Source organism: Branchiostoma lanceolatum, chromosome 11 (assembly GCF_035083965.1).
Source record: "Branchiostoma lanceolatum isolate klBraLanc5 chromosome 11, klBraLanc5.hap2, whole genome shotgun sequence".
Lineage (NCBI taxonomy): Eukaryota > Metazoa > Chordata > Leptocardii > Amphioxiformes > Branchiostomatidae > Branchiostoma > Branchiostoma lanceolatum.
In genome coordinates, this window is record NC_089732.1 from 1151461 (window position 1) to 1179288 (window position 27828).

At 41.0% G+C, this 27828-nt stretch overlaps 6 protein-coding genes across 7 annotated transcripts; all 6 read left to right on the plus strand.

Annotated features, from left to right (window-relative positions):
* LOC136445332 (leucine-rich repeat-containing protein 15-like) lies at positions 1-1893 on the plus strand. The gene has a single exon (XM_066443292.1). The coding sequence runs from the start codon at positions 1-3 to the stop codon at positions 1522-1524; it is 1524 nt and encodes a 507-aa protein (XP_066299389.1). The 3' UTR covers positions 1525-1893.
* A 1350-nt stretch (positions 1894-3243) lies between these two features.
* LOC136445333 (leucine-rich repeat-containing protein 15-like) lies at positions 3244-6210 on the plus strand. The gene is made up of 2 exons (XM_066443293.1): positions 3244-3329; positions 4194-6210. Exon 2 carries the CDS (start codon positions 4204-4206, stop codon positions 5572-5574), a length of 1371 nt encoding a protein of 456 aa, XP_066299390.1. The 5' UTR covers positions 3244-3329; positions 4194-4203; the 3' UTR covers positions 5575-6210.
* Positions 6211-7972: 1762 nt separating this feature from the next.
* On the plus strand, positions 7973-8959 carry LOC136445022 (leucine-rich repeat-containing protein 15-like). Its single transcript, XM_066442854.1, has one exon. The coding sequence runs from the start codon at positions 7982-7984 to the stop codon at positions 8957-8959; it is 978 nt and encodes a 325-aa protein (XP_066298951.1). The 5' UTR covers positions 7973-7981.
* Positions 8960-15708: 6749 nt separating this feature from the next.
* On the plus strand, positions 15709-17454 carry LOC136445024 (chondroadherin-like). The gene has a single exon (XM_066442856.1). The coding sequence runs from the start codon at positions 15709-15711 to the stop codon at positions 17452-17454; it is 1746 nt and encodes a 581-aa protein (XP_066298953.1).
* LOC136445449 (chondroadherin-like) lies at positions 15789-20558 on the plus strand. Of its 2 annotated transcripts, none has more exons than XM_066443478.1 (2): positions 15789-15901; positions 19375-20558. In XM_066443478.1, exon 2 carries the CDS (start codon positions 19390-19392, stop codon positions 20524-20526), a length of 1137 nt encoding a protein of 378 aa, XP_066299575.1. In that variant the 5' UTR covers positions 15789-15901; positions 19375-19389; the 3' UTR covers positions 20527-20558. The 2 variants fall into 2 exon arrangements, with proteins under 2 accessions (XP_066299575.1, XP_066299574.1); XM_066443477.1 differs by lacking the exon at positions 15789-15901 and adding an exon at positions 18535-18726.
* A 1218-nt stretch (positions 20559-21776) lies between these two features.
* On the plus strand, positions 21777-27052 carry LOC136445286 (insulin-like growth factor-binding protein complex acid labile subunit). The gene is made up of 3 exons (XM_066443205.1): positions 21777-22024; positions 23347-23406; positions 24086-27052. Exon 3 carries the CDS (start codon positions 24096-24098, stop codon positions 25866-25868), a length of 1773 nt encoding a protein of 590 aa, XP_066299302.1. The 5' UTR covers positions 21777-22024; positions 23347-23406; positions 24086-24095; the 3' UTR covers positions 25869-27052.
* The last annotated feature ends 776 nt before the right edge of the window (positions 27053-27828 follow it).

Here is a 27828-nt window from a genome sequence, read left to right on the forward strand (position 1 = left end):
ATGGCTAAGAAGCTACCAGGTGTGCTGATGTTCCTCCTGGTCGTCCTGAAGGGGTGTGGAGCAGCGCAAGACTGCACGGAATCTTCGATACCCGATTCCTGGGACTGCAGCGATCGTCGCCTCACCAGCGTTCCACAGGACCTGCCCACAAACATCACAGGCTTGGAGCTGGACCACAATTATATCTCAACTTTGAGTCAGTCGGATTTCTCACTTTATAGGGGCTTAGAAACTTTGGATCTTAGTTACAATCGCATCTCCACCGTCAATAGCCAGACATTCTACGACTTGTCGTACTTGACAACGTTAGATCTTAGCAGTAACCATCCATCAATCCTCCGACCGTACATATTCACAGGACTGGGCAACCTGCAAACCCTTGATCTAAGTAGAAATTATCTCAAATTGAGTGACATTCCAGCTATAGTTTTCAGTGCAGCAACAGGGCTAAGCTCCCTGGACCTCTCTTACAACAAGTTAGCAGGCCTCAGGTCCGACATGTTCACAGGGCTGGGAAACTTGCAGACCCTCAGCTTACACAATAATGAGATCAGTGACATTCAGGCTGGAACTTTCAGTTCAACCCCCAAACTGAGAGACTTGTCCCTGTCTAACAACAAGTTAAACATCCTGGGACTCGACATGTTCACAGGGCTGGGAAACTTGCAAATCCTTTCACTGTACAATAATAACATCAGTGATATTCAGGCTGGAACTTTTAGTTCAACCCCACAACTGAGAGACTTGTCCTTGGGCAAGAACAAGTTACCCATCCTGAGATCTGACATGTTTGCAGGACTGGGACACTTGGAAAGCCTTAGCTTATACAATAATGAGATCAGAGACATTCAGGTTGGAACTTTAAGTTCAACTCAACTAAGAACCTTGACCATGTATAGCAACAAGTTAACGACACTAAGAGCTGACATGTTCACAGGGCTGCGAAACTTGACAGAAATCCAACTATACCAGAATGAAATCATTGAAATCAAGGCTGGAACTTTCAGTTCAAATCCTGAACTCTCAATATTGTACCTGTACAACAACCACATTCGGTCCATTCCATCCAACTTACTAGTAAATCTACCGCAACTGAAGGAGCTCAGATTGTCCGTGAACAACATCTCTACGTTTCCCTTCGAAGATTTGTCAGGCATGCAAAAACTGACTTCTCTTAACCTTGACAGTAATCAGCTGACGACTCTTTCCTCAGTGGCACACGACATTCTAGTGAACATCTCTCTACAGGGCCGTGTGAGAATTCAGTTCAACCCCTGGCAGTGTTGTAGCATGCTTGACTACAAGGTGGCCATGATCCCTGATCCTGATTATTATTGGCAAAGCCGGATCGTTTGTGACAAGCCTAGTCAGTTCCATGGGCTAAAGCTGGGAGATCTCATCCCTGCTAATCTGACCTCAGACCCAGAGTGTATAAAACTAAATGCTGGTAACGCTTCAGTTGGCTCCCTCTATGGTGTAGTGGCTGGGACTCTTCTTATGGTTGTCATCTTTCTCATAACATAGTGCAAGAGGATGACCATCTCATCTGCCCAGGTGTTATTTCAAACAACCACAGCACCTAATGTTACTGTTACAGTTAGCAACTAGTACTGTTACTGTAGCAACTGTCACTGTTACAGTGGTGACTGTAACTGTAGTAACTGTTGCACTGTAGCAGCTGTTTAACTGTAGCAAGTATTACTGTAGCAAGTGTTGACCAAGACATTTATTTTCATAGCTTGAAAGTTCACAATTGAAGAAGGAAACAGTCCTGACACGTGAAGAGATTGAACGCCAAGAAGACATTAATTCACGTCGAAAAGTTAAAGAGAAAACACACCATTGTGTAAATTTTAATAGACATTACAAGAAGGTTGAACAAACAAAGAAAGAGCATCTGGTCTGGTGTTTTTTGTTTGTTTTTACAAGCACAGTGTGTGTGTGTGTGTGTGTGTATGTGTGAGTTTGTGAGTTTGTGAATACGTGTAATACACACACACATACACCGTGTATGTGTGTGTGCATGTGTGTGTATGGGTGCATGTAAGTGCATGTAAGTATGCTTGTAACTACATGTATGTACTGTATGGGTGTGCATATGTTTAAGCTATAGATAATGTGTGTGGTAGTGATCACATGTCCTGGTGAATATTCAACCATGATAATTATCCAGTTCAAAGCAGAGTCCACAAACCAACCAAAAGCCAAAAGTTGATGGGTCAAGGTTCAAGTTGAGTTGCTGCAGGTTGTGACGCAGGTGCAGCTACCCAGAGTGGATATTCTTCAAGCTCGACAGGAGCAAGGAGTGAAAACGCCCCCCAAGACGTCCTGTGCCGGGAGTTCTGACTGTCTTCAGAGGAAAGTCTGCGGACAAACTTGGAAGGTAAGCTTTTTGTGTAGGCAAGGGAGATACACCATGTAACTTATGTGCACCATTTGTATGATTATTAGGCTTAAAATTTGATATCTAAGGTCTGAACTCTTACTGTTTTTCCCTTAATATCTGACCAAAAATTGTTTTAGGTACATGTATCATATTAATTAAGAGCTTACTAATAGGCTCTGTTCCTCTCATGCGAACACGGTACTAGGTTGTTTTCACGGATATTTGCTTTTGGAAAAATTTTATTGGGGAAAATTTCACTTCCTCATAAGCTACAGTGAGGAAAATGTGATGCAGATTTAGATTATTTCTTGGAAAGCGTTGTATTTTCAGTATACAGATCACTTTGGATAAAGGTGATGGTACTATTCTTGAAATTAATATCAGCAACATTGTCAAGAAAGGCAAGACGAGTTACATTTAGAAGGTATATTTTTGTAACGTTACCCCATTATTTGTTTAAGGACCAGACACCGCCCCTTTTTGTGGCTTAAGTCCATGAACAGCTGGTAATCTTCACAGCAATTTACTCTTCAGGTGAGGTTTGTCCCAGTTGCAGGTATGCATTGATGTTAACGGTCGAGTAATGATCTCTTTTTAGTTCTTATAAAACAGATCAGACTCTTGATTTGTTCCTCACGTACATAGAATTCTTACTTAAAATAGCACTTTTTTAAGATTGATACGTTACTTGTTGTGCAATGTGAACTCAACCTACCCATCATAGTTGACTTAATCATAAGTTAATGCCATTAATTGATCTCAAGAAAAGGCCAAATGACAAAATAATTATATTACACATAGTTACAAAGATAATGATTGTGTATCTCTGAGAGAAACCTACATTTTAATTTTCTTATAGTTTCCAGGTTTGACTTCAAAGACTTCAAAGTAGCAGCTGAGTTTTGTCTGTATCAATCGTCACAACATCTCTACCAACTTGAAGGTAAGTTTGGTTCTTAGCACTAGTCATTTGCTGAAGATGGTAGTATCCCCTCAACTACATGTTAATGAGTTTTGCAACACATAAATGAAGCTACTGTAGTAACGTTAATTGCTAGAAAATTTAATGTTTGAAGAAAATGTAGGATTTGTACGTGATAGTGAGCACGTATTCTGGTCAATACTTAACCATCCAGATCAATGTAGTCAAGACAACCATGTCATACCATAAGTGAGTTGATCAAGGTACAAGTGGAACTGTTTGAGTTGCGGCTGGCTGTGATGCACAGGCAGCTGAAAATGTTATAAGGATCAGCTACCCAGAACACGTAATCTTCAAAAAAGCTATTAAAAAAAAAAAACTTCTTACAAGTCTTCTTTTGACTGTGTTCATATGAAAGTCTGGACAACAATGGCATCGTAGTGAATGTAAGCTTGTCAAATTTAAAACTGCCAGATTAGAAGTAAATGGAGAATTTAATCATGAGAAATCAACTTGTGCAGCATCAGTGAGGTATGACAGTGAAACTTCAGATATCCAAGTGTTCAAGACATTCTTGAAAGGGCCTTGATGACCCTGTTTTTCTTTAATGTGACAGGCAGTCCCATTAAGTGTTGAAGATATGTCCAAGCTACAACTTCATAATGTGTAGGATTGCAAAAAGTACAGTTTCAGCATAATGATGATGATTATTAATTTATTATCTCAGGCGAATCTTTGTACAGGACATAGTGTGCATGGTGGGTAAGCTGCCTGCCTAGTGTGCTGAAGGTCATGATAAACACAGAAATATCTTGTTGTGGCCTAAGGGTATAAAACATTATGGTTACTAACTATTAAAGTGTCCCTAATCTTGCACCGTGACAGAGATTTCATCATGGCTAAGGTGCTGCCAGGTGTGCTGATGTTCCTCCTGGTCATCTTGAAGGGAGCAGCGGAAGCCTGCAGAGAATCTTGGAAACCTGATTCCTGGGACTGCTATAATGACGGCCTCACCAGCGTTCCACAGGACCTGCCAACAACCATCACGGGCTTGGATCTGGACGGCAATTATATATCAACCTTAAGTCAGTCGGATTTCTCACGTTATAAGAGTTTAGAAACTTTACATCTTAGTGACAATCGCATCTCTACCATCAATAACCAGGCATTCTACCACTTGTCAAACTTGACTTATTTAAGGCTTGGCAGTAACCGTCTAACTAGCCTCAGATCTGACATGTTCACAGGGCTTGGAAATTTGGAGTCACTTGCTCTAAGCAATAATTACCTCAATGAGATTCCAGCTGGAGTTTTCAGTGCAGTATCACGATTGAGCACCTTAGTCCTGTCTGGCAACAGGTTAACAAACCCCAGATCAGACATGTTCACAGGGCTGGGAAACTTGCAGGACCTTTGGCTGGACAATAATGAGATCAGTGACATTCAGGGTGAACCTTTCAGTTCAACCCCACAACTGAGAGGCTTGGTCCTGTCTAACAACAAGTTAAACATCCTAAGACCTGACATGTTTACAGGGCTGGGAAACTTGCAGTACATAAGCCTGTACAATAATGAGATCAGTGACATTCAGGCTGGAACTTTAAGTTCAACTCAACTAAGAACCTTGAACATGTATGACAACAAGTTAACCACTCTCAGAGCTGACATGTTCACAGGGCTGCGAAACTTGACGGAAATCCATCTACAACGTAATGCCATCACTGATATTGAGGCTGGAACTTTCAGTTCAAATCCTGAGCTCAGTGAATTGTACCTGACCAACAACCACATTCGATCCATTCCGTCCACCTTACTGGCAAATCTACTGCAACTGAAGTACCTCATATTTTCTAACAACAACATCACTACGTTTCCCTTTGAAGATTTGTCAGGCATTCAAACACTTAGTACTTTTAGAGTTGACAATAATCAACTGACGACTCTTTCATCTGTGGTACACGACATACTTGCAAATATCTCTTTACGGGGACATGTAAGTATTCAAAACAACCCCTTTCAGTGTTGTAGTATGCTTGACTTCAAGTTGAAGATGATCCCTGATCCTTATTATTTTTTTGAAAGCCTGATTGTTTGTGACAAGCCCAGTAAGTTCCATGGCAAAAGGCTCAGAGATGTCAGCCCTGCTAATCTGACCTCAGACTCAGAGTGTAAGGAAATAATAAATACTGGCAACGTTTTAGTTGGCTCCGTCTATGGTGTAGTAAGCGGTGCGATTTTCATGGTGGTCATCTTTCTCATAACCTAAGGGGACCATCAGGCCTGGTGTTGTTTGTAACACAGCAGTTAATGTTACAGTAACTATATCAACTGCTCCTTTAGCAATTCTTTCTGTATAGTACATGTAACTGTTGATCAGACGGTGTTTTCATAGCTTGCAAGTTCATCTATGTTGGTAATATGAACTAAACGACGAAGTCCAGTTTTTGAAAGGAATTAGCAATCAACCGCATATAGATTATGACTTGTGACTAGTTGAGCAGTCTAAAGTGAGTTGCAGAATATTTTTTGGCAAGTTTTTTTTTCCTTTTTAGTACAGTTACATATCGTTAGAAGTGGATGCCTGTTACTGTTATTTGTTGGTTAGCAAGATATAGCAATGTCTTAGCTGTGAATCACAAGCCGACACCAATTTATGAGCCTTTAACTTTATTATGTGATATTTTGAAGAAAAGGGTAAAGGTCAACAATATTAACAGCTTCATGCCAGGCCCTGAAACCCTGTGCACCATGAATGTACCATCCTGTAAATCTTACAGTTTCAATTTCAATTCTTGACAGGATAATCTTTGCACAATACATAGTCCTGTATAGTTATACAAATGATTTGTTAGTAATACCATACTTCTAACAGTTTTGTATGAAGGACTGCTTTAGAACAAGACAGTGTCTGAGACCTTCTTTTTTGGTGATCCTCTCTGATAACACTAGTCTAGGAATAATGTAAACTTGCATGTACATGTAGACTCAAATTCAGACTCTCTGTAACATCTGCATGACTTTGAAGCAAGGAATATGTGAGAGTTAAAAGGTGTAACTAAGTGTTTAATTTTTTAGGGTGTTGCTAACAGTTTTGAAAGTGTAATGATTGGTTTAGAATTAGAGACTTTTGGTTCATTGTGCAATAACTGGCTTCTACAATAACTGTACATGCATACTTGTTGTGTTCCTTGTGTTTTGGTGTTTTTTGGTACATGCACACGCGTGTGAATGTATGTTCACATTATCACGTGTATCATTTGTATGTGTATATAATATATTATGTATAATGTACAATGTGTCTGTACTGTATACAGCTGCAGTACATATGGACTGTATATATATTATGTGTGTGTGTGTGTGTATGTATGTGCATGTGTGTGTAAACACGGTAAATAGAAGGTGAATTTCTACTAGATTAAATCAAGAGGGTTTTTTGGTCTTCTTATCACATACATAATTGTACAGCATTTAAATGTGTGTCCTGACCAATGGCAATAGACAACGAATCGTTTCACAACCTCACAGCTTCAGAATTTTTTTTTTACCATGGGCGGAAACTTAGTAACTTTGGGATGTATTAGTCTGTGCAGAGCCGCAGCTGTTGTCAGCGAGCACATATCCTGGTGAATGTTTAACCACCCAGACCAAGGTACGCCAATCAGCCATGTCATATGAGGTGCAAGGTACAAGGCTGACTAGTTCAGTTACTAGTACTGCTTTTGTCACGTACGTGTATGCACTACACAGGGCAGATATCCAACAGCCTTAACACCTACAGTAGAAAAGAGAAGTACTCCAAGCCTTTCTGGCAAGAAGTGTGCTGAAGACCCGAGTGTCCAGCTTGCTTTAAGAGGTTAGTTTTAAGTGTGTACATGTACATGGCAGAGATTTTGTGCCATGTAAACATCACATGCATTTACCTATGTAAGCACTAAGCCCATTTATGAGACTTAAATCTTTCAAAGTTAAGATATAAAATATCTTTGGCATCATACATTAATTTTGTGAATATTAAGTACTAGAAGACCAAATGCCAAAGTGCTATAATCATTTAATGGTATTTTTGTGAAGTCATTCAAACCAGATTGCAATATTGATAAACTAATTCAAAAGTTAATAAGTAGCAAAAGTCGTACAATGTCTTACATAGTTACTCTTACACATGTATTAAACCCGACTTGATTTTGTTTGCTTGCAGGTTTGACAACCAAATTACAGTATAGCAGCTAATCAGTCTTGACCTTCCTCTTCATCTCAACACTATCAAGGTATGTTTGGGTCCAAACTTACAGTCACATGTGCAAAGAAATGTTATCTGCAAATTGAACCATGCAAAATGAATGAATCAGCATCATCATCGAATGACTGAATGAAGACCTTTATTGCACGCATGTACCCACTGGGTTAAGTACAGGTCACAACAAAATAGTATACAATAGTATACATCTACACATTGTCAAATTACTACAGGAATTATAAACTACATGACTTTGACTTATCCTCGCTTCTTTATAATCAGGGGTGAACATGTAACAGTAGATATGGTTCATAATTAATGGTTTGTCTAGAATCATTAAAAATGTACCTGCGGCTAGAATGAAACATTCTAATAGAATATGTATTAAGCAAATGTCTTTGATATTATACTAGGGCAGAGGGTACTAGTATACACCATGGGGAAAAGGCTTCCAGGTGTGCTGATGGCTCTTCTTGCCATCCTGGGGGATGTGGCAACGGCAGAAGCTGACTGCAGCTCATCCTGTTCATCCACTGCCTGCACCTGCTACGCTCAAGACCTCACCAGCGTTCCACAGGACCTGCCGACAACCATCACGGACTTAAAACTGTACCTTAATCGAATCTCAGCTTTAAGTCAGTCTGATTTCTCACGTTATGTGAGCTTAGAAACGTTAGATCTTAGTGACAATCGCATTTCTGCCATCAACAGCCAAGCATTCTATCATTTGTCAAACTTGACAGATTTAGATCTTCACAATAACGGCCTAACAACCCTCAGATCTGACATGTTCACAGGGCTGGGAAACTTGGACTGGCTTTCGGTATACAATAATGACATGACTGATATTCAGGCTGGAACTTTCAGCCTAACACCACAACTAACATACTTGGACCTACATAACAACAAGTTAACAAGCCTTAGGGCTGATATGTTTACAGAGCTAGGAAACTTGCAATACCTTCATGTATACTATAATGACATTGCTGATATTCAGGCTGGAACTTTCAATCCAACACCACAACTAGGGTGGTTGTTCCTACATCATAACAAGTTAACAAACCTCAGATCTGACATGTTCACAGGGCTGGGAAATGCGCAGTACATTTCTCTATCCTTTAATGATATCACCGATATTCAGGCTGGAACTTTCAGTCCAACACCAGAACTGAGAACCTTGGTCCTGGAAAATAACAAGTTAACAATGCTCAGAGCTGACATGTTCACAGGGCTGGGAAACTTGGGGTACATTTCTGTATCCTTTAATGACATCGCCGATATTCAGGCTGGAACTTTCATTCCTACGCCACAACTGAGAGATATGTCCCAGGGCCTACAACATAACAAGCTAACTACCCTCGGACCTGGCATGTTCACGGGGCTGGGAAACTTAGAAACCCTTTCAACACAATGACATCAGAGACATTCAAGCTGAAACTTACCGTTCGACACCACAACTGTGGACATTGCACATCCATAGCAACAAGTTAACAATCCTCAGAGCAGACATGTTCACAGGGTTGCAAAACTTAACGACACTTGATGTAGATGATAATGACATCACAGATATTGAGGCCAGAACTTTCAATCCAACTCCACAACTCAAATCCTTGCATCTGTCCAGAAACCACATTCAGTCCATCCCGCCCAGCTTACTAGTAAATCTACTGCAACTGAGCGACCTCAAATTGTCTGAAAACAACATCACAATGTTTCCCTTTAAAGATTTGTCAGGCATTAAAAAAATTAATGAGTTTTACCTTGATAACAATCAACTGACGACTCTTCCATCTGTGGGACATGACATACTTGCGAATGTCTCTGTTGTAAGAATTGTGAACAACCCCTGGCAGTGTGACTGTAGGATGGTTGACTTTCGGTTAAAGATGACGGGATCTTACCGATTTGAAAACCAGATCACTTGCTCCCAGCCTAGTGAATTCCACGGGCAAATGCTGAAAGATCTCAGTCCTGCTAATCTGACCTCAGACTCAGAGTGTAACCAAGCAAGTGCTGGTAATGCTTTAGTTGGCTCCGTCTGTGGTGTAGTGGCTGGTATGCTTTTCATGGTTGTGATCATCATTCTCATGCCATAGTGCAAGAGGAGGACCGTCATCTTCACAATTGAAGAAGAAAACATTTTTGTAGACTTGAAAACCTTCACTTGCAAAAAGAAGAAGAAGAATGCACTTGGGAAAATCAAAGTTGTTGTAAATTGTAATGGACGATGTCAAGAAAGTTGCAGGAACAAAAACATCTGCCCATGCGTTATTATTGACAATCACAGAATAACAAAACAATAACTGTGTGTTGATTAGCCTATACATGTATATTTGACTGCCATTATAACAGTTAAGATAGCCATCAGATGTAAGTTGAATACTACAATAGAAAAATACACATTCATGCTGTATTTTGTAGGATTTAGTAGCATAAGTGTTATGCTGATTAGGTGTTTTGTTTTGTGCATGTATATTGATTTGTAAGGTTGAAACTTTACTGAGATTAAGTTGTCATAATTTTTTAATTCATAACTTAAAAAGTAAGTGAATGTTTTGTACCCCATAGGAAACTAGTCTAACAATTCCTTAGAAAGAGGGTTTTGTGATGGTTATAAAGTTGATAGATTTTTTGCATAATACATGTACATGATTGTATTATTTGCTGTGTTTTATTGTGTTTTGTCATGTTTTTTTATTTTTGTGTTTGTTTCTGTGAGTGTTTGTGTGTGTGTGTTTTTGTTTGCATGTATATGAATGTGTGTACATGTATTTGTGGACTGTATGTGTTGAGACTTTTCTACTACATTACATATACGGTATTTAATGAATGGGGCTTAATACACAGTCTTGACCAATGTCAATAGATGGAGTAGTTGTTGAGAAGCATCGCAAATACCAGCCCTGTATGTTACCAGGAGCAGAAACTTAGTAAGTTTGGAATGCACAAGTCTGTACATATCTACAAAGTAATCTCATCTGTGATAGTCAGCACATATTCTGATAAATGCGTAACCATCCAGATCAATGTAGTCAAGACAACCATGTCGTCAATTTGGAATGGATTCGTCTGTGCAGGGCTGTAGAAAATGTGATAGCGAGCTCATGTCCTGATTAATGTTTAACAATGTACACCAATCAACCATGTCATATGATGAGCAAAGTGCAAGGCTGATTTGTTCAGTCCGCTGTTGTTTGTCACGTAAGTGTAAGAACTACACAGGGCAGACATCCCACAGGCACGACACTTAGCATAAGAGAAGAAATCATCCACAAGGCCTTCCAGGCAAGAACATACACTGAAAACCCGAGTTTCCTGCTTGCTTTGCGAGGTTAGCTTTATGTGTGAACAAAGATTTTGTGCCATGTAAAAATCGTCTTGTAGCTTTACATGTATAAGTGACTGGATTATTTCTCTTGGCTCATATGTACATTCGTCGCAACATCAATTAAAAAATGATAGCAGTTCGAAAGATTTTAAGACCTCTATTTCCTCATAAGATAACAAGCAACTTCATAGATCATGCATACTCATACCCGTGTTTGAAGTGGATTTTTACCTTTACCTTGTAGGTTTGACTAGGTGCAGGATAGGAGCTGCCCTTGTACCTTGATTTTCACTTCAACACTGGCAAGGTATGTACTTTGTAAACTTACAATGTTTATGCAAAAATGGAGTATTTGTTCTCTTCAAAATGGCCATGCAAAATGTACCTAGAGCAAAACGAACGGCATTCTGTTAGAATGATGGATTAAAACAACATTTAATGCCCTTGATATTGCACCATGACAGGGAGTGCACCATGGCTAAGAAGCTACCAGGTGTGCTGATGTTCCTTCTGGTCATCCTGGGATCAGCAGAAGATGACTGCAGCTCATCTTGTTCATCTACTTCCTGCACCTGTCCCTATCATCGGCTCACCAGCGTTCCACAGGACCTGCCGACAACAATCACGGACCTCGACTTGCAACGTAATCAAATCACAACTTTAAGTCAGTCTGATTTCTCACGGTACAGGAACTTAGAGACTTTAGAACTTACATTGAATGATATCTCCACAATCAATTACGGAGCATTCTACCACTTGTCAAACTTGACCACATTATCGCTTCTTCTTAACCAACTAAAAAATCTCACAGCTCACATGTTTACAGGGCTGGGGAACTTACAGGAACTTATCCTAGACTATAACTATGACATCTCTGATATTCAGGCTGGAACTTTCAGTTCAACTCCAAAACTGAGAAGGTTGTACCTGGGTGGCACCGCATTAACAACCCTCAGATCTGACATGTTCATAGGGCTGGCAAACCTGCACACCCTTCATCCAAGATATAGTGACATAACTGACATTCAGGCTGGAACTTTCAGCCCAATCCCACAACTGAGAAGCTTGTGGCTGGAATACGACAAGTTGACAATCCTAACAGCTGGCATGTTTACAGGGCTGGGTAACTTGCCGGAACTTCGGCTGAATGGTAATGACATCACTGATATTCAGGGTGGAACTTTCAGTTCAACACCACAATTGAGAACCTTGGTCCTGTTTTGGAACAAGTTAACAATCCTCCGACCTGACATGTTTACAGGGCTGGGTAACCTACTGAGGCTTGAGCTAGAAGGTAACGAGATCCGTGACATTCAGACTGGAACGTTTGATTCAACACCACAACTCGCGTTCCTATACCTGCAAAATAATCGCTTTCAAACAATCCCGCGCAACTCACTTGTACCTTTATCGAATTTGCATACTCTTAACTTGTCTGGCAACAACATCACAATGTTTCCCATTGAAGATTTATCAAGACTTCAAAGACTTTCTCGTCTTTACCTTCAGGACAACCAAATGGCAATTCTTCCGTCCACAGTCTATGACCTCCTGACATCAATCTCTGATGTCAACATTGGCAACAACCCCTGGCAGTGTGACTGTAGGATGCTTTCTTTTAGGCTACAGATGTCAGGACTGTATCCATTTGAAAACCAGATCAATTGTTCCCTACCTGACGATCTCAATGGGCAGAGGCTTATAGACATTCATCCTGAAGATTTGATGTCTAACTGTGAAGATCCAACAATCGTAAGATTTGAGAGAGGTGGCAATACGATATCGGTACAAGACGAAACATTCCAATTAGTCTGTGAAGCTTCAGGAATCCCCACACCAGACATCACAGTCATTCTCCCATCTGGACTGAACGTAACTTTCGAGTCAGTTGGGAGAGTAGTTGGGCAGATCAATGGCACTGTCATGATAACAAATGTTACCGCAGCAGATGCTGGTCTGTATGTCTGTATTGCAGGGAGTACTGTTGGATCAACATTTGCTACAATGTCTGTAAATTTGGCCTATCAAAAGCCAGCAATTGTGAGGTTGGAGAGTATTGTCAACCCATTGGTACAAGGGGAAATCCTCCATTTGGTCTGTGAAGCTTCAGGAATCCCTACACCAGACATCACAGTCATTCTCCCATCTGGGCTCAATGTGACTGTTGCGCCAGAAAGGAAAGGGAATAGTAGCTTCGCCATAACCAACGTTACTGCAGCAGATGCTGGTCTGTATGTCTGTATTGCAGTAAATGCAGCTGGCTCAAGTTTTGCCACCCTGGTTGTAGATCCACAGGCAGCACCCACAACTGTTTCGATACCATCAGTGACCGCCCCTCTTGCAACAACCTCAAACAGCCCAAAAAGTAGCACTGACCTTGATTCTTCTATGACATCTTTCTCTCCACCTGTTTCTGCTTTTTCATCACATTCAAAACTACCTGAACCAGCTCCCACATTCTCACTTTCTGTCCTCCTTGGAGCTATCTGTGGTTCCATAGCCGGCACTGTCATCATTGGCGGCATCATTCTCACTATCTGGTGCAAAAGGAACAACAAGAGTCCTCAAAAAGGCCCAGACTTCAGCGTTGTTTTTAACAACACCAACACCACAACTACTGTTATAACTAACACTCAAACAAGACATCCCCAAGCTATGAATGAATCCTTGAATGTCCGAAACCCACAGAACGTCCCAATGCCAGTTTCTTCCCAGTTCGAACCTTACGAAGACGTAGAGCCTCCTCCAAGTAACCCCAGACTTAGAGGTCCAAGGCAACCCGCTTTAAGACAGGCCCTTCGACCACCCAACAGAAACAACACTCCCAACGATGATTTACCCCCACTTCCCCCTCCCCGTGTAGCGAGTGCTTCTGGGGCAGAGGACAGCTTGCACCACTACCAACCTCTGTCAAACACCAGGATTGAACAAAGCAATGGCAATGGTACCCCGCACCACTACCAGTCTCTATCCAACACCGGGAATGTACAGAACAATAGCCTTGATAGCCCACACCACTACCAGTCTCTAAGAAAGACCTGAACAACCAGCCAAAAGATCGAATGCCCACCCTTACGGTAAGGGCACACTGACGATCCTTTACACTAAACAGCTAGGCTAGATTAAACAACCAGCCTGAATATCCCACAGACTTAAGATGTGATGATCAAACTATAGACTTGCAAATGTTAAAATAGCCACCAAGTGTTCCACAGACTCAATGTGCAACCATGCTTTAATATGGAGTTATATGAAGGTTCCAGTGCCAGAATCATTTCAGCGATTAGGCCAGGTTTTACAATGTATGTTTACTTAATTGTTTACTGTTGAAATTCTATTGAGATGTTGTCACATTTTTCTATAAACGGTTTCATAAGCTTAAGTCTTTAGTAAATGTTTCTGTGCCCCATCGGAAACAAATATTTGTTAACATGGTGTGAGATTTTGTTACTATTTTGTGATGATTATGAATTTGATGCATAATGGCATGATACAGGCATCTTTGTTTGTGTGTGTTTTCTTGAAGGTATATACATGTGCGCGTTTATATCTGTGTGTGTGTGTGTGTGTGCGTGTGTGTGTGTGTGTGTTTGTGTGTGTGTGTGTGTGTGTGTGTGCATGTGAGTTCACGCACAGACATTAACTCGGTAAGCGAGAGGGGGAATTCTGATGAAATAAGAATAAACAACAAATCTAGAGAGCATTTCTACTAACTACATAATTATACAATGCACAGCATTTACATGGTTACTGTACTTAATATAAGCAAAATGTCTATCTTGACCACTGTCAATAGAGGAAGTAGTTGTTTCACAGCTTTACAAATATATGTACCAGGGAGAGAAACTTAGTGAATTTGGAATGCATTTAGTCTGTGCGGGGCTACAACTACTAAAAGTAGTGAATGTTTAACCATCAAGATCAGGGTACGCAAATCAACCACGCCATATGAGGTGCAAGGTGCAAGGCTGACTAGCTCAGTCGCTGTTGTTTGTCGAGGTAGTGTAAGAACTACATAGAGAAGATATTCAACAGAACAACAACAGAAGTTCTAGAAGTCTTCCTAGCGAGAAAGTGTCCAGTCTGGAAGGCAAGTTAAATGGTTTTGTGTGTACAGCAAAGTTACATTCCGTTATATGTGCATTCAGTTGTAAACATCAAATGCTGTAAGATAATTCATTATACTGATACGTTATATTTTATACATTATACCAATGATCTTTATATATTTACTTAAAACAGTAATGAAACCTTTAGTATTACTATCGTATGACCAAAATATTGACTTATAATCTTATTTACAGAATAACAGCTTTTCAAAAATGAACACCTGGAACGATTAATACCCATAACATAATATGTACTCTTAGGTCATGTGGATGACCTGTACTTAAGATAACGTTGTTTTTCTCAGGTTTAGCAGTTTAAGGCACATGCTCTATACCGGCTGACTACTTCTGTACAATCCCCGCGGCTTTAGTATCAAGGTGAGTGCAATGCATCTTAAAGTTTGCACAAATTCGTAAGTCATATGAAGAAGCGTTGGATTATCTATAAATGATGTTATAAGATGTACAATCATGTAGGTATGGGTTAACTAATAGTATATTTGGCCTCCGTTTGTCAAGTATGGATTACATGGCATGACAGTTGTCATGTTCACAACAGTACTATCAAGGCACTGAGTCTGATCAATAACTGCACAGATTCATAGTCTTTGATAATTGATATGTTGCCCACAAAGACATTTGCAAAATGTACAACCACGTAGGTATAGATACTATGGTACTTAGCCCCTCTTCTCTTAAATCTTGTACCGTGACAGAGATTTCATCATGGCTAAGACGCTACCAGGTGTGCCGATGTTCCTCCTGGTCATCCTTGCGGTGTTGGGAGCAGCTGAAGCTGACTGCAGCTGTTCATCCCCATTCTGTAACTGCAACAACCAGAGCCTCACCAGTGTCCCACAGGACCTGCCTACAGACATCACCAGCTTGGACTTGGGAACTAACCAGATCACAACTTTGAGTCAGTCCGATTTCTCACGGTATAGGAGCTTAACGGATTTATATGTTGATAACAATCGCATCTCTACTATCAATACCCAGGCATTTTATTACTTGTCGAATGTTACTATAATATGGTTTAACACTAATCAAATACCAGGCCTCAGGTCCGACATGTTCACAGGGTTGGGAAGCTTGCGGAGCCTCATTCTATGGTCTAATAACATCAGTGACATTGAGGCTGGAACTTTCCTTCCAACGCCACGACTGAGAAGCTTGTCCCTTCAAAGCAACAAGTTAGCGGGCCTTAGATCTGACATGTTAGCAGGGCTGAGAGACTTACAGAGCCTTTATCTATATGATAATGATATCATTGATATTCAGGCAGGAACTTTCAATCCAACACCAGACCTCAGGAACGTGTATTTGTCCAACAACCACATTCCCTCTATCCCGTCAAAACTACTGGCTAATCTAGTGCAACTGAGATCGATCCAGTTATCTAACAACAACATCACAGAGTTTCCCTTTGGAGATTTGTCAAACATTCAAACAATCTCTGCTCTATCCCTTGACAATAACCAGATGACAACTCTTCCATCTGTAGCATATGACATACTTATGCCAGTCTTCCTTGTGAGAATTCAGAAGAATCCCTGGCAGTGTGACTGTAGGATGTATGACTTTAGGTTAAAGATGACAGGGATTTATTCATTTGAACACCAGATAAATTGCTCCCAACCTGACCACCTCCATGGGCAGATGCTAAAAGACATCAATCCTGAAAATCTGATGTTCGATTGTAAAGAACCAACAATTGTGAGATTTGAGAGAGGGGACAATACGTTACTGGTACACGGAGAAACTCTTTATTTAGTGTGTGAAGCTTCAGGTCCCCCCACACCAGATATCACAGTCACTCTCCCCTCTGAGTTGAACGTCACCGTTTCGTCAGTTGGGAGAGTGACTATAGATGTGAATGGTGTCATCACCATAACCAATGTCACTGCAGCAGACACTGGTCTGTACTTCTGTATTGCAGTAAGTCCTGTGGGCTCCAACTTTGCCACACTTGATGTCCAGGACATATTCTATGAAAAGCCGACTATTTTTAGTTTTGAGAGGATTGAAAACAATGTCTTGGTACAAGGAGAAACATTTTCTTTGGTCTGTGAAGCTTCTGGAATCCCTACACCAGATATCACAGTCATTATCCCATCTGGACTGAATGCAACTGTTGAGTCAGTTGGGAGAGTAACTGTTGATGCAAATGGTACTGTCATTATCAGGGGTGTTACTGTCGAAGATGAGGGCCTTTACGCCTGTATTGCAATCAATCCCGCTGGCTCAGCATTTGCCACCCTTGTTGTTCAGTTTCTACAGATACCTGAATTTGTCCCTAGTTTCTCCTTGCCTGTACTCGTTGGGGCCATCTTTGGTTCAGTAGTAGGTATACTCCTCATTGGAGGCATCATTCTCACAGTCTGGTGCAGGAGGTACAACAAGAGTCCTACTGAAGGTTCAGAAAACACTGTTGTTCTAAAAAACATCAACACCACAACTACCGCACTGTGAGAACTAATAGGTGGTCTGACAGGGGAAACTCACAAGTGTGAGTGAGAAACCCTCAGCATGTCCCACGGCCAGCTTCCTCACAGTTTGAACCTTGCGAATACGTGGTGCCCTCCAAGTAAGCTCAGACCAAGACCAAGAGGCGCAGTTCCAGGGCCGCCCGCTAGAAGGCAGACTCTTAGACCACCCAACAGAAACAACACTCCTAACAATGAGCTTCCCCCTCCCCGGACAACTAATGCTGCCGTGTGTGAGAATATAGAATATACCTGAGCACGCATACCAACCTCTAACAACGGCTACGACGATCCACAAAACCTCCAGTCTCTAGCAATGGCTGGGAATCAGTCAAGCAATGGCCATGACACTCCCAGTCACTACCAGTCTCTATAAATGAAGACCTGAAAAGCCAACCAAATATCAAGAAGCCAGACAAGATAAAACAACCAGCCTTAATACCACACAGTCAACCCTGAGACTTGCTTCCATGTATGTAATGTAATGTATGTAATGTAGGCAAAGGACTGAACATCCTAAAGATGATGTACAATCTTTATACAATGTCAAGTATAGAGATTAGATAGCCATCTCATGATAAGAGGATCTGACAATTACGTTGAATCCTGGTTTGATGAAAATTATGGGATTTTCTTCATGTTTGTGAACTGATGATTAAGCTCATAAACTATCCATGGTTTCTCGTGCATGTGTGTCATGTTTGTTTATTTGTTTGTTTACATGCACCTTTCTGTGTATATGTTTGTGTTTTTTTGTGTGTTTAAGTGTGAGTGTGTTTCTGTCTGAGGGCGTAACTTAGGTCTTTGAGCATTTGACTTAACAGCCCACCATTTCTACATTTCTTATCTCCTAACTACATGTCATATTCAACATTAGAATGCGAAGAGTCTAGTACGGTAAAAGTTCTGTCGTACCGGTGTCGACAGATACCTGTTTCACCTGAATAGCAACAAGGGAAAAACATGGTATTTGGAATGCGTTTAATAGTCTCTGCAGAGCTGCGACTATTATGTACAATCGCGAACACACACACTGGTGAATGTTTAACCATCCAGAACAAAGTAACCGTAACAGCCATGACGCCATTAGGGCAAGGTACAAGTACGACTTGTTATGTCACTGCGGTTTGTCGTGTAAGGGAACTACATAGCAGATATCACACAAGTACGGCAGCTAGAACGTGCGAAGAAGTCATCTAGGCCTCTCTTGGCAAGAACAGGTGTCCGGAAACTTGAGTTTAGAGTTTGCCTCGAAAAGGTTAGTTTTATGCACAGCGTGTGCAGTAGTATGTTCATCATCATCGCATTGGATTACCCTTATTTGGCCCCTTCAGGGTCAAAGTAGGGGAGGGGGGAGTTGAGGTCCCGGGCTAAGACGGGCAGGCCTCCAGCCTGGCACGGAACGACACAGCGGTGGGAGCCGTCACAACCGTGCCAGGCGGAGTGTTCCACTGGTGAATGGTGCGAGGGGAAAATGAGCATTTGTATTTATCTGTCCTAGCGTTTATAGTTTGAAATTTGAGCTGGTGGCTCCCCCGGGTGCCATGTAAACATCACATGCTTTGACCTCTCTTTTGTTTGTACCTTTAGTTATTCATGAGAGGCTCAAATCGGCCTGCAGGCCGCTTTTCATTGAGGACATGAGGGAAGAGGTAAGGGTCAGGCAAAATATATAACAAAGATGCAGTTTACATGAACTAATTAATCTATACACATAATACACATATAATCTATACAATTTTCTAAGGCTGATCATTTAGATGCTAGATAAACATGAAAAGTTTTTATGATGGATTTCATTCCTGTCTTATATGAACATTTATTGCAAAAACGTATCATAAAACAAAACAAAAATGTAGCAGTCTGATAGTATCTTAAGAAGCAAATATCATTGATGTTGTTGTAGGACAAAGGAAGCGTCATGGATAAACAGCTACCAGGTGTGCTGATGTCCGTTCTTGTCCTGCTGGGGACGTTGACAATGGCGCAAGCTGACTGCAGCTCATCTTGTACATCCGCTGCCTGTGACTGCGGCAGTCTGGGCCTCACTAGCGTTCCACAGGACCTGCCGACAACCATCACGGAACTGGACTTGGGGCATAATGCAATCACAACTTTGAGTCAGTCTGATTTTTCACGGTACAGGAGCCTAGAAACTGTATATCTTGACACCAATCACATCTCTACCATCAATAGCCAGGCATTCTATCACTTGTCAAACTTGACCATCTTCTGGCTTTTTGCTAACAGAGTGACAATCCTCAGAGCGGACATGTTTATGGGGCTAGAGAACTTGTGGGCACTTCATCTTTACCATAATGACATCACTGATATTGAGACCGGAACTTTCAACCCAGCACCACAACTGGCATTTTTGGCCATGAATAACAACAAGTTAACACGACTCACATCTGACATGTTCACAGGGCTGGGAAACTTGGAGACCCTTTACCTAGGCAATAATGAGATCGGTGACATTCAGGCTGGAACTTTCAATCCAACACCACAGCTGAGAGAGTTGTCCATGTATCAGAACAAGTTAACAACCCTCAGATCTGGCATGTTCACAGGGCTGGGAAACTTGCAGAGGCTTGAAATAAACTCTAACGATATAGCTGATATTCATGCTGGAAGTTTCAATCCAACACCCCAACTGCAATACTTGCATTTGTCTAATAACAATATCATAATGTTCCCCTTTAACGAGTCATCAAAAATTCACACCATTTCTTTTCTCGACCTTGCTAACAATCAAATGACGGCTCTTCCGGCTGTTGCCTATGGCATTCTTTCGTCAATCTCTGATGTAAACATTGAGAACAACCCCTGGCAGTGTGACTGTAGGATGGTCGACTTTAGGCTGAGGATGAACGGGTCCCACCCATTTGAAAACCAGATAACTTGTTCCCAGCCTGATAGTCTGGTTGGGCAGAAGCTTACAGATATCAATCCGGAAGACCTGATATGTGACGTATCTGCTGCCCAACGTGTTTATGTAGGCTCTGTGTATGGTACACTAGCTGGGACTGTCCTGACTGTCATCCTCCTCATAATCTAGTGCATGACTGGAGCCGGGCCAAGGGTCAACAGGGGAAACTTTGAACCGCACCATGACACTTATCAAGTCAGGTGGTCCTTATGCAGAGGTGGTCATTTGTGCAGGTTTGACTGTATATCAATGGCAAGGTGGTCCTTATGTAGAGGTGGTCACTAGTACAGGTTTGACTGAATATTCATGACCAGGTGATCCTTATGTAGAGGTCGTCACTTGTACAGGTTGGACTGTATATCAATGGCCATGTGGTCCTTATGTCATGCATGTAGAGGTTGTCACTTGTACAGGTTTAACTCTGCTAAGTCTACTCAATATAATGTAGGGTTATCATCGTATTTGTTTGAGGTTAAGTTGTCATCCTAGATAAGCAGTAGGGAATGTGTATTCATGTACATACGACGTCAGATGATTGTAGCATTCTTTTTGTTTTCAAAGTTCTTAAATAAATACCACTTGGCCAACTGGCATTCTCTCAGTTTGTGTGTGTACTCAATAAAGCATTCATCATCAGCAGCTCTACTGAAATGACTCATATCTTCACGGGTGTTGATAAGACAACATTTTTGTATCATACATCTGTGAATAGTCAAAATCATCATCATGATCTGTTCTGTAAGATAGAGGGAAAGTTCCAAGGATTTTAGTAACCTGATGTGTTTCAGATTCAGGGTGATTCAGGCAAATGCATACGTCATGAATGTATCTAATCTTACAATGGGTAAGTTCAAGGATAAGCCACTCAGATGTTAACATTTCGACTCTATATTCTAGTGTGTGTGTGCGTGTGTGCGTGTGTGTGTGTGCATGTGTGTGTGTAATGTGTAATGTGTATGTGTGTGTCACTGTGTGTGTGTGTGACAATGGGTTAGTTCAAGGATAAGCCACTCAGATGTTAACATTTCAACTCTATATTCTATAGTGTGTGCGTGTGTGCGTGGGTGCGTGTGTGTGCGTGTGTATGTGTATGTGTAATGTGTCCCTGTGTGTGTGTATGTGTTTGTGTATGTGTGGGTATATATATAGTCAGTCAGTCTATAAAGGATCAAAAAGACTATGACATAGTACTGCGTTAACAAAATTTGTAATATGTATGTGTATGTGTATGTGTACGCGTGTGTGTGTGTTTCTGGGATATCCTCCGGGTGGTTTCTGGGATAGAGGGTGGTTTCTGGGATAGAGGGTGGTTTCTGGGATAGAGGGTGGTTTCTGGGATATTCCCCGGTGGTTTCTACCCGGGGGGTACCCCCCTCCCATGGTTTCTTGGATATCCCCCGGGACTAACTACTGCGCAAGCGCGCGGACAGAACCCGGAAGTACTCACGTTATATTCCAAACCGCGGCGGACAGAGAGCACATATTCTGATAGACCAACACGGTCAGTGCAGTCAAGACATTCAGCACGCTCAACAGATACAAGGAGAGAAGACATTTCTCCAAGTCTTTCTGTACCAGAAGTTCTGACTGTCTTCGAGGGAAAGTCGTCACGGGGCAAACTTTGAAGGTACTTGAAGCTTTCAGTGTAGGAGCAGAGAGACACCATGTAACTTGCTGTGTGCAATATATATGCTATACATTTGATATGTTATTATAGGAGGGTAGCTGTCACAAAACTAGATGTTTCCCCTTATTTTGCCAAACATGACTTGGTGAGATCACTACGACGTCATTGTAGTCATTATCTCGAGTCTGAATTATGATCCCCAAAAGATTTTGATCAGGCAAAACTAACGATTGATAAGTGCCCCTTTGTTGTTATCTCCATGAAAAATGGAGATATAGTTTTGGGTGTGTCTGTGTGTTTGTTTGTCTGTCTGTCTGTCTGTCTGTTTGTCTATTTGTGTTTCCGCACTACTGTAGTCAGCATAACTCAAGAACCTCTTGATGGCTTACGATGATATTTGGTATGTGTGCAGGTGTTCTGAAGCCGAAGTTCAAGGTCGATTTTGGCCCCCTGGTATGTGACCTTGGTACTGCAGCAGAACTTCAATTTTTGTATCTTTTGACCTGGACGTGCTGTGGACTTGATGTTTTGGTGGCAGATAGCTTGTGATGTAATAAAGAGGTGGTGTAGGTTTGGGCCCTCTAGCAGCTTCCTCTGGAACTGCAGGGGCGTTTTTGTGAAAATCTTCTAAGGAGAATAACTGAACAAAGGAACAACGGATTTCCATGATATTTAGTATGCAGGTAGCTTAGATAGAGATATAAACAATGTAGTACAAATTATGCTAATTGGGACTTAATTTGCATAGCTAATGAGGAAAATCTATTTTTGCAGTGTTTTCCATTATCAGACTCAAATACATGTAACGTATGTAGTTTATGGAAAGTGGATCATCAACAGATACCAATTATGCAAATAAATTCATACTTTGCATAATTGATGCAAAAACACCATATCTCATCTAATTGGAAAATTATAGGACTGTCAATATGATACTTAGTATGCAGGTAGCTTAGACAGAGATATACACAATGTATAACAAATTATACTAATTGTGACTTAATTTGCATAGCTAATGAGGAAAATCTATGTTTGCAGTGTCTTTCATTATCAGACTCAAATACATGTAACGTATGTAGTTCATGGAAAGTGGAGCATCAACAGATACCAATTATACAAATGAATTCCTAATTTGCATAATTAATGCAAAAAACATAATTCATCTCATTGGAAAATTATAGGACTGTCAATATTGCAACATGTGTAAGTTAGATAAAGGTGTTTATGACCAAGCGTGTATTATGCAAATGTGTAAGTCATTTGCATGAATAGAAGTGTTCATGGAGATATGAGGTCGTGGAACTCTTGTTGGTTTTGTGCAGATCACAAGCCAAGCTGTGTTGTGTCCGACAGCTGTCAGTCTTCACGTCAGCAGTATCCAGGTAACGTCAACCCTCTAAAACTGGGTTTACACACGCATTTCCAAGTACACTCGTTGCACACCCCGAGTCTGCATGGAAATGCGTGTGTAAACTTAGCCTAAGAAAGCCAGATTAAAACACTAAAAACGGTTCTACTGCGGCTACCATCTGAGGCATGGACACGTCAGAAACTCGGTCAACTAGCCTGTGTTTACACAAGCTCTCGGTTAATGACCCCCACCCCTAGGGGGTAGTGTCCGTCGGGTCGGCCGCTAGGAGCGAAAGGCGCTTTGGGGCCTCCTGGCGGATGTCCTTGGTATTGCAGCCGAACTTCTGTGTTTTATATCTTTTGTCCTGAGCATGTTATGGGTTTGATTTTTTTGGTGACAGCTTTTGATGTTTGGGCCCCTAGCAGCCTGGTCTGGAACTGCAGGGACGTTTAGTTAGAATTATTAAAAAGGGATAGGCTAGAAACGGTGTGCGACAGTTTTATGTTTTAGGGAAGGTAACTTACACAGAGATGTGCACAATGTAAATGTACTCAACTTCTGTCACATTTTGCATTTATTTTGAAATATGTGTTTGCTGGCCCCTATATGAAAGATAAAATTCACACGGTGTATATTTCGCATCACCGTGTTGCATTCTATATTTGTAGTATGATTACTAATCATATGTCCCTAATCTTGTACATTGACAGGGAGAGCATCATGGCTAAGACGCTGCCAGGTGGGCTGATGTTCCTCCTGATCATCCTGAAGGTGTTGGGATCAGCGGAAGCTAACTGCAGCTGTACATCATCTGCTTGTGACTGCAGCAGTCGGGGCCTCACCAGCGTTCCACAGGACCTACCGACGACTATCACTGACCTGAACTTGAGAAGCAATCGAATCACAGCCTTAAGTCAGTCGGATTTCTCACGTTATAGGAGCTTAGAAACTTTAAATCTAAACGCAAATCATATCTCCACAATCAGCAACCAAACTTTCTATCACTTGTCAAACTTGACCAGTTTAGTACTCTCCACCAACCGCTTAACAAACCTCGGAGCAGACATGCTTACAGGGCTGGGAAACTTACAGACACTCAATCTACATAACAATGACATCAGTGAAATTCAGACAGGAACTTTCAATGAAACATCACAACTATCAGCTTTGCACATGGGTTTCAATAAGTTAACAGTCCTCAGAGCTGACGCATTCACAGGTCTGGGAAACTTGGTGACCCTTAACTTATTCAATAATGAGATCAGTGATATTCAAGCTGGAACTTTCAATTCAACACCACAACTACAAACACTGTCTCTACATAACAACAAGTTAAGAATCCTCAGCTCTGACATGTTCACAGGGCTGAGAAACTTGACAGAGATCCGGCTATATAGTAATAACATCAATGACATTCAGGCTGGAACTTTTAATTCAACACCACAACTCACAACCTTGGCTCTTGCTAATAACAAGTTAACAACCCTCAGATCTGACATGTTTACAGGGCTGGGAAACTTGGATACCCTTCTACTGTACAATAATGAGATCAATGATATCCAGGCTGGAATATTTAGTTCCACTGCAAAACTGGTATCTTTGCGTCTGTATGATAACAAGCTAACAAGCCTCAGATCTGACATGTTTACAGGCCTGGGAAATTTGCAGGAACTACGATTATACAGTAACGAGATCAGTGACATTCAGGCTGGAACTTTCGATCCAACACCACAACTTGAAACATTATATCTGCAGAACAACAAGTTAGCAAGCCTCAGATCTGACATGTTCACAGGCCTGGGAAACTTGCAACACCTTTATATAGGCAACAATGACATCGGTGATATTGAGGCTGGAACTTTCAGTCCAACATCACAACTGAGAACCTTGTACATGTATGACAACAAGTTAACAATCCTTAAACCAGGCATGTTCACCGGGCTGGGAAACATACAGAGGCTTGAACTAAACTCTAATGATATAGCTGATATTCAGGCTGGAACATTCAATTCAACACCGCAACTCATATACTTGCATCTGCACAATAATCACATCCCAACCATTCCACCCAACTTACTGGCAAATCTTCTGCAACTTACAGACCTCAAATTATCTCACAACAACATCACAATGTTTCCCTTTGACGTTGTGTCACAAATTCAAACAATTTCTGTTCTTTACCTTGACCATAACCGACTGACAACTCTTCCGACTGCGGCCTATGACAAACTTTCTTCAATCTCTGATGTAAACATTGAGAACAACCCCTGGCAGTGTGACTGTAGGATGGTTGACTTTAGACTGAGGATGAACGGGTCTTACCCTTTTGAAAACCAGATAACCTGCTCCCAACCTGATAGTCTGCTTGGGCAGAAGCTTACAGATATCAATCCTGAAGATCTGATATGTGATGTATCTGGTTCCCAAATAGTAGAGCCTGTGTATCGTACATTAGCTGGGGCTGTCCTTACTGTCATCCTCCTCACAATCTAGTGAGGAGGTAATGAGGAGGGCCAAGGATCGTTTTTGAATTATGTTTGTATTATGTATTTGTGTAGACAAAATCATTATCATGAACGGTTCTATAGATATTTAGTAGTGACTTGATGTGTGTAGCATTCAGGACGAACTAGACATTTACATTATACATGCATGTTACAACGGATAAGTACAAGGATAAACCACGATTTTAAAACGGATAAGTACAGCGATATTACCATGATATCAACTCTGCATATTCATTATGTGTTAAGAACATAGTTTTATTAGATTAGTTTTAAGCTATACTCATGTAATATATTTTATTCATGTCTAATGTGTGGACAATGCTTCACTCAGTTGTACAATGATTTAACGTTAATTACATACTTTTAAGTATGTAATTAACAAAATTTCAGTTATTGTGTACTTTGCTACTTTTCTAATGTTACATTTTTTCTATCTGATTTCAAGTTGTCCCATATCAGATAAGTAAAACGCAATACTATATTATCATTCTTCCATACTGCTAAGCCCAATAGAAATTGGATAATCAGCAGTTTGCTAGTTTTTTTGTTTTATTTAGTTAACGTTTAAAAAACGAGCGACCTCTGACTTTTGCAAGGTGCAGACAGAAGTAGACGTTGTTTTTACCGACTTGTTCAACGACTTCCGAATGTCTGCGACGTTGTTATGGAAACCACAGATTACAATGTTACATGTGATAAAGATATTGGCCTTTTCTGTTCAAGCACATCGGTGAAGGTTTTATTGAGGTTGTAAAGAGATCAGGCACCTGTGAGTACCCTTGATGTATATCAAGGGATGTTTACTTGATGCTTATGTTCCCAAATGACCGTTAGCTTGCACTTCATTTAGGTTATGACCTGAAGTGTATATATGCATAGCTGCACACACAAATATAACCATGTTACCACTAGAAACATCTGTCTTTGTTCAACGTTTCCAACAGCTTTTGAAGTAATTCAGACTTGAACAGGTGTTGACTTTTCAGTTACCCCGATCTACATGTGCATGGAAGAATTGTTCTTCCCTAAATCAAAAGTGATTTAGTTGAAATTACTAGCAAAATGTACAGTTTTCCCAACGTCCACGTCCTTACAGAATCATCACCTTTGTTCATGATTTGCACTCCTGTAATAAACAACTTCAAGTCCCTGCATGTTCTTTACAACAGAGATCAAACAGCTCAAGTGTTTTCCATCTGAGGTGCCAGAGCCATAACTTGAACGTCCTTAACTACTTTGTCTCAGACCAGGTGAGCTCCTCCAGGTAAAGGTGACTGTGTCAGGACGACTCTTGTGTTTTTCGTCCAAACGGCGTCTCTTGGTAAGTTATATTCTTAAAGACGTACATATCCAATTCTTTCACTTATGCTAAAAAGTATGCTGTATTCCCCACTGGCCTTCCTGTTAGTAGTCCTGTGCTTGGGTCACAGATTCGGGTGGAGGGTTGTGGTACCAATTTCTGGCCTTAACAGTAGTGTTCTGATCCATGATTAGCATGTTACTTGTAGTGACCGCAGCACTTTGGCTGAGACGTTTAGCCTTCAGTGCCTTATGTAAGGACGAATCACGCCATTGAAATGCTAAAGACCCATTATCATACATAAAAGTAGATGTATATACAATTGCAAGTGTGCGATTGACAAATCCGTCTGAACAGATGACTTTTTTGAAATGTAAATCACGTACTATGAAGTAATCAACAACGCCTGTTCCTATCACACAGGTTCAACAGTTGCAAACAGAGCAAGAAGTCCCCGAAGCCTTCCTGTGCTTAAGATAGTCTGTCTGCAGGAAAAGCTGTATAAACGTTTCTGGTAAGCTTTTTGTATTCAAAGCCGCACACATCGTGTCATCTAAAGACTAAACAGTACATGCATGCATGCAGATGGCACCACGATACAGACATTTGTTTTTCTTAATTGAATGTATTATACATCGCTTCATTG

Excerpts from the sequence above, each read along its gene's own strand:
- LOC136445024 (XM_066442856.1), top strand. The coding sequence starts at position 15,709 with ATGGCTAAGACGCTACCAGGTGTGCCGATGTTCCTCCTGGTCATCCTT.
- LOC136445332 (XM_066443292.1), top strand. The coding sequence starts at position 1 with ATGGCTAAGAAGCTACCAGGTGTGCTGATGTTCCTCCTGGTCGTCCTG.
- LOC136445286 (XM_066443205.1), top strand. The coding sequence starts at position 24,096 with ATGGCTAAGACGCTGCCAGGTGGGCTGATGTTCCTCCTGATCATCCTG.
- LOC136445449 (XM_066443478.1), top strand. The coding sequence starts at position 19,390 with ATGGATAAACAGCTACCAGGTGTGCTGATGTCCGTTCTTGTCCTGCTG.
- LOC136445333 (XM_066443293.1), top strand. The coding sequence starts at position 4,204 with ATGGCTAAGGTGCTGCCAGGTGTGCTGATGTTCCTCCTGGTCATCTTG.
- LOC136445022 (XM_066442854.1), top strand. The coding sequence starts at position 7,982 with ATGGGGAAAAGGCTTCCAGGTGTGCTGATGGCTCTTCTTGCCATCCTG.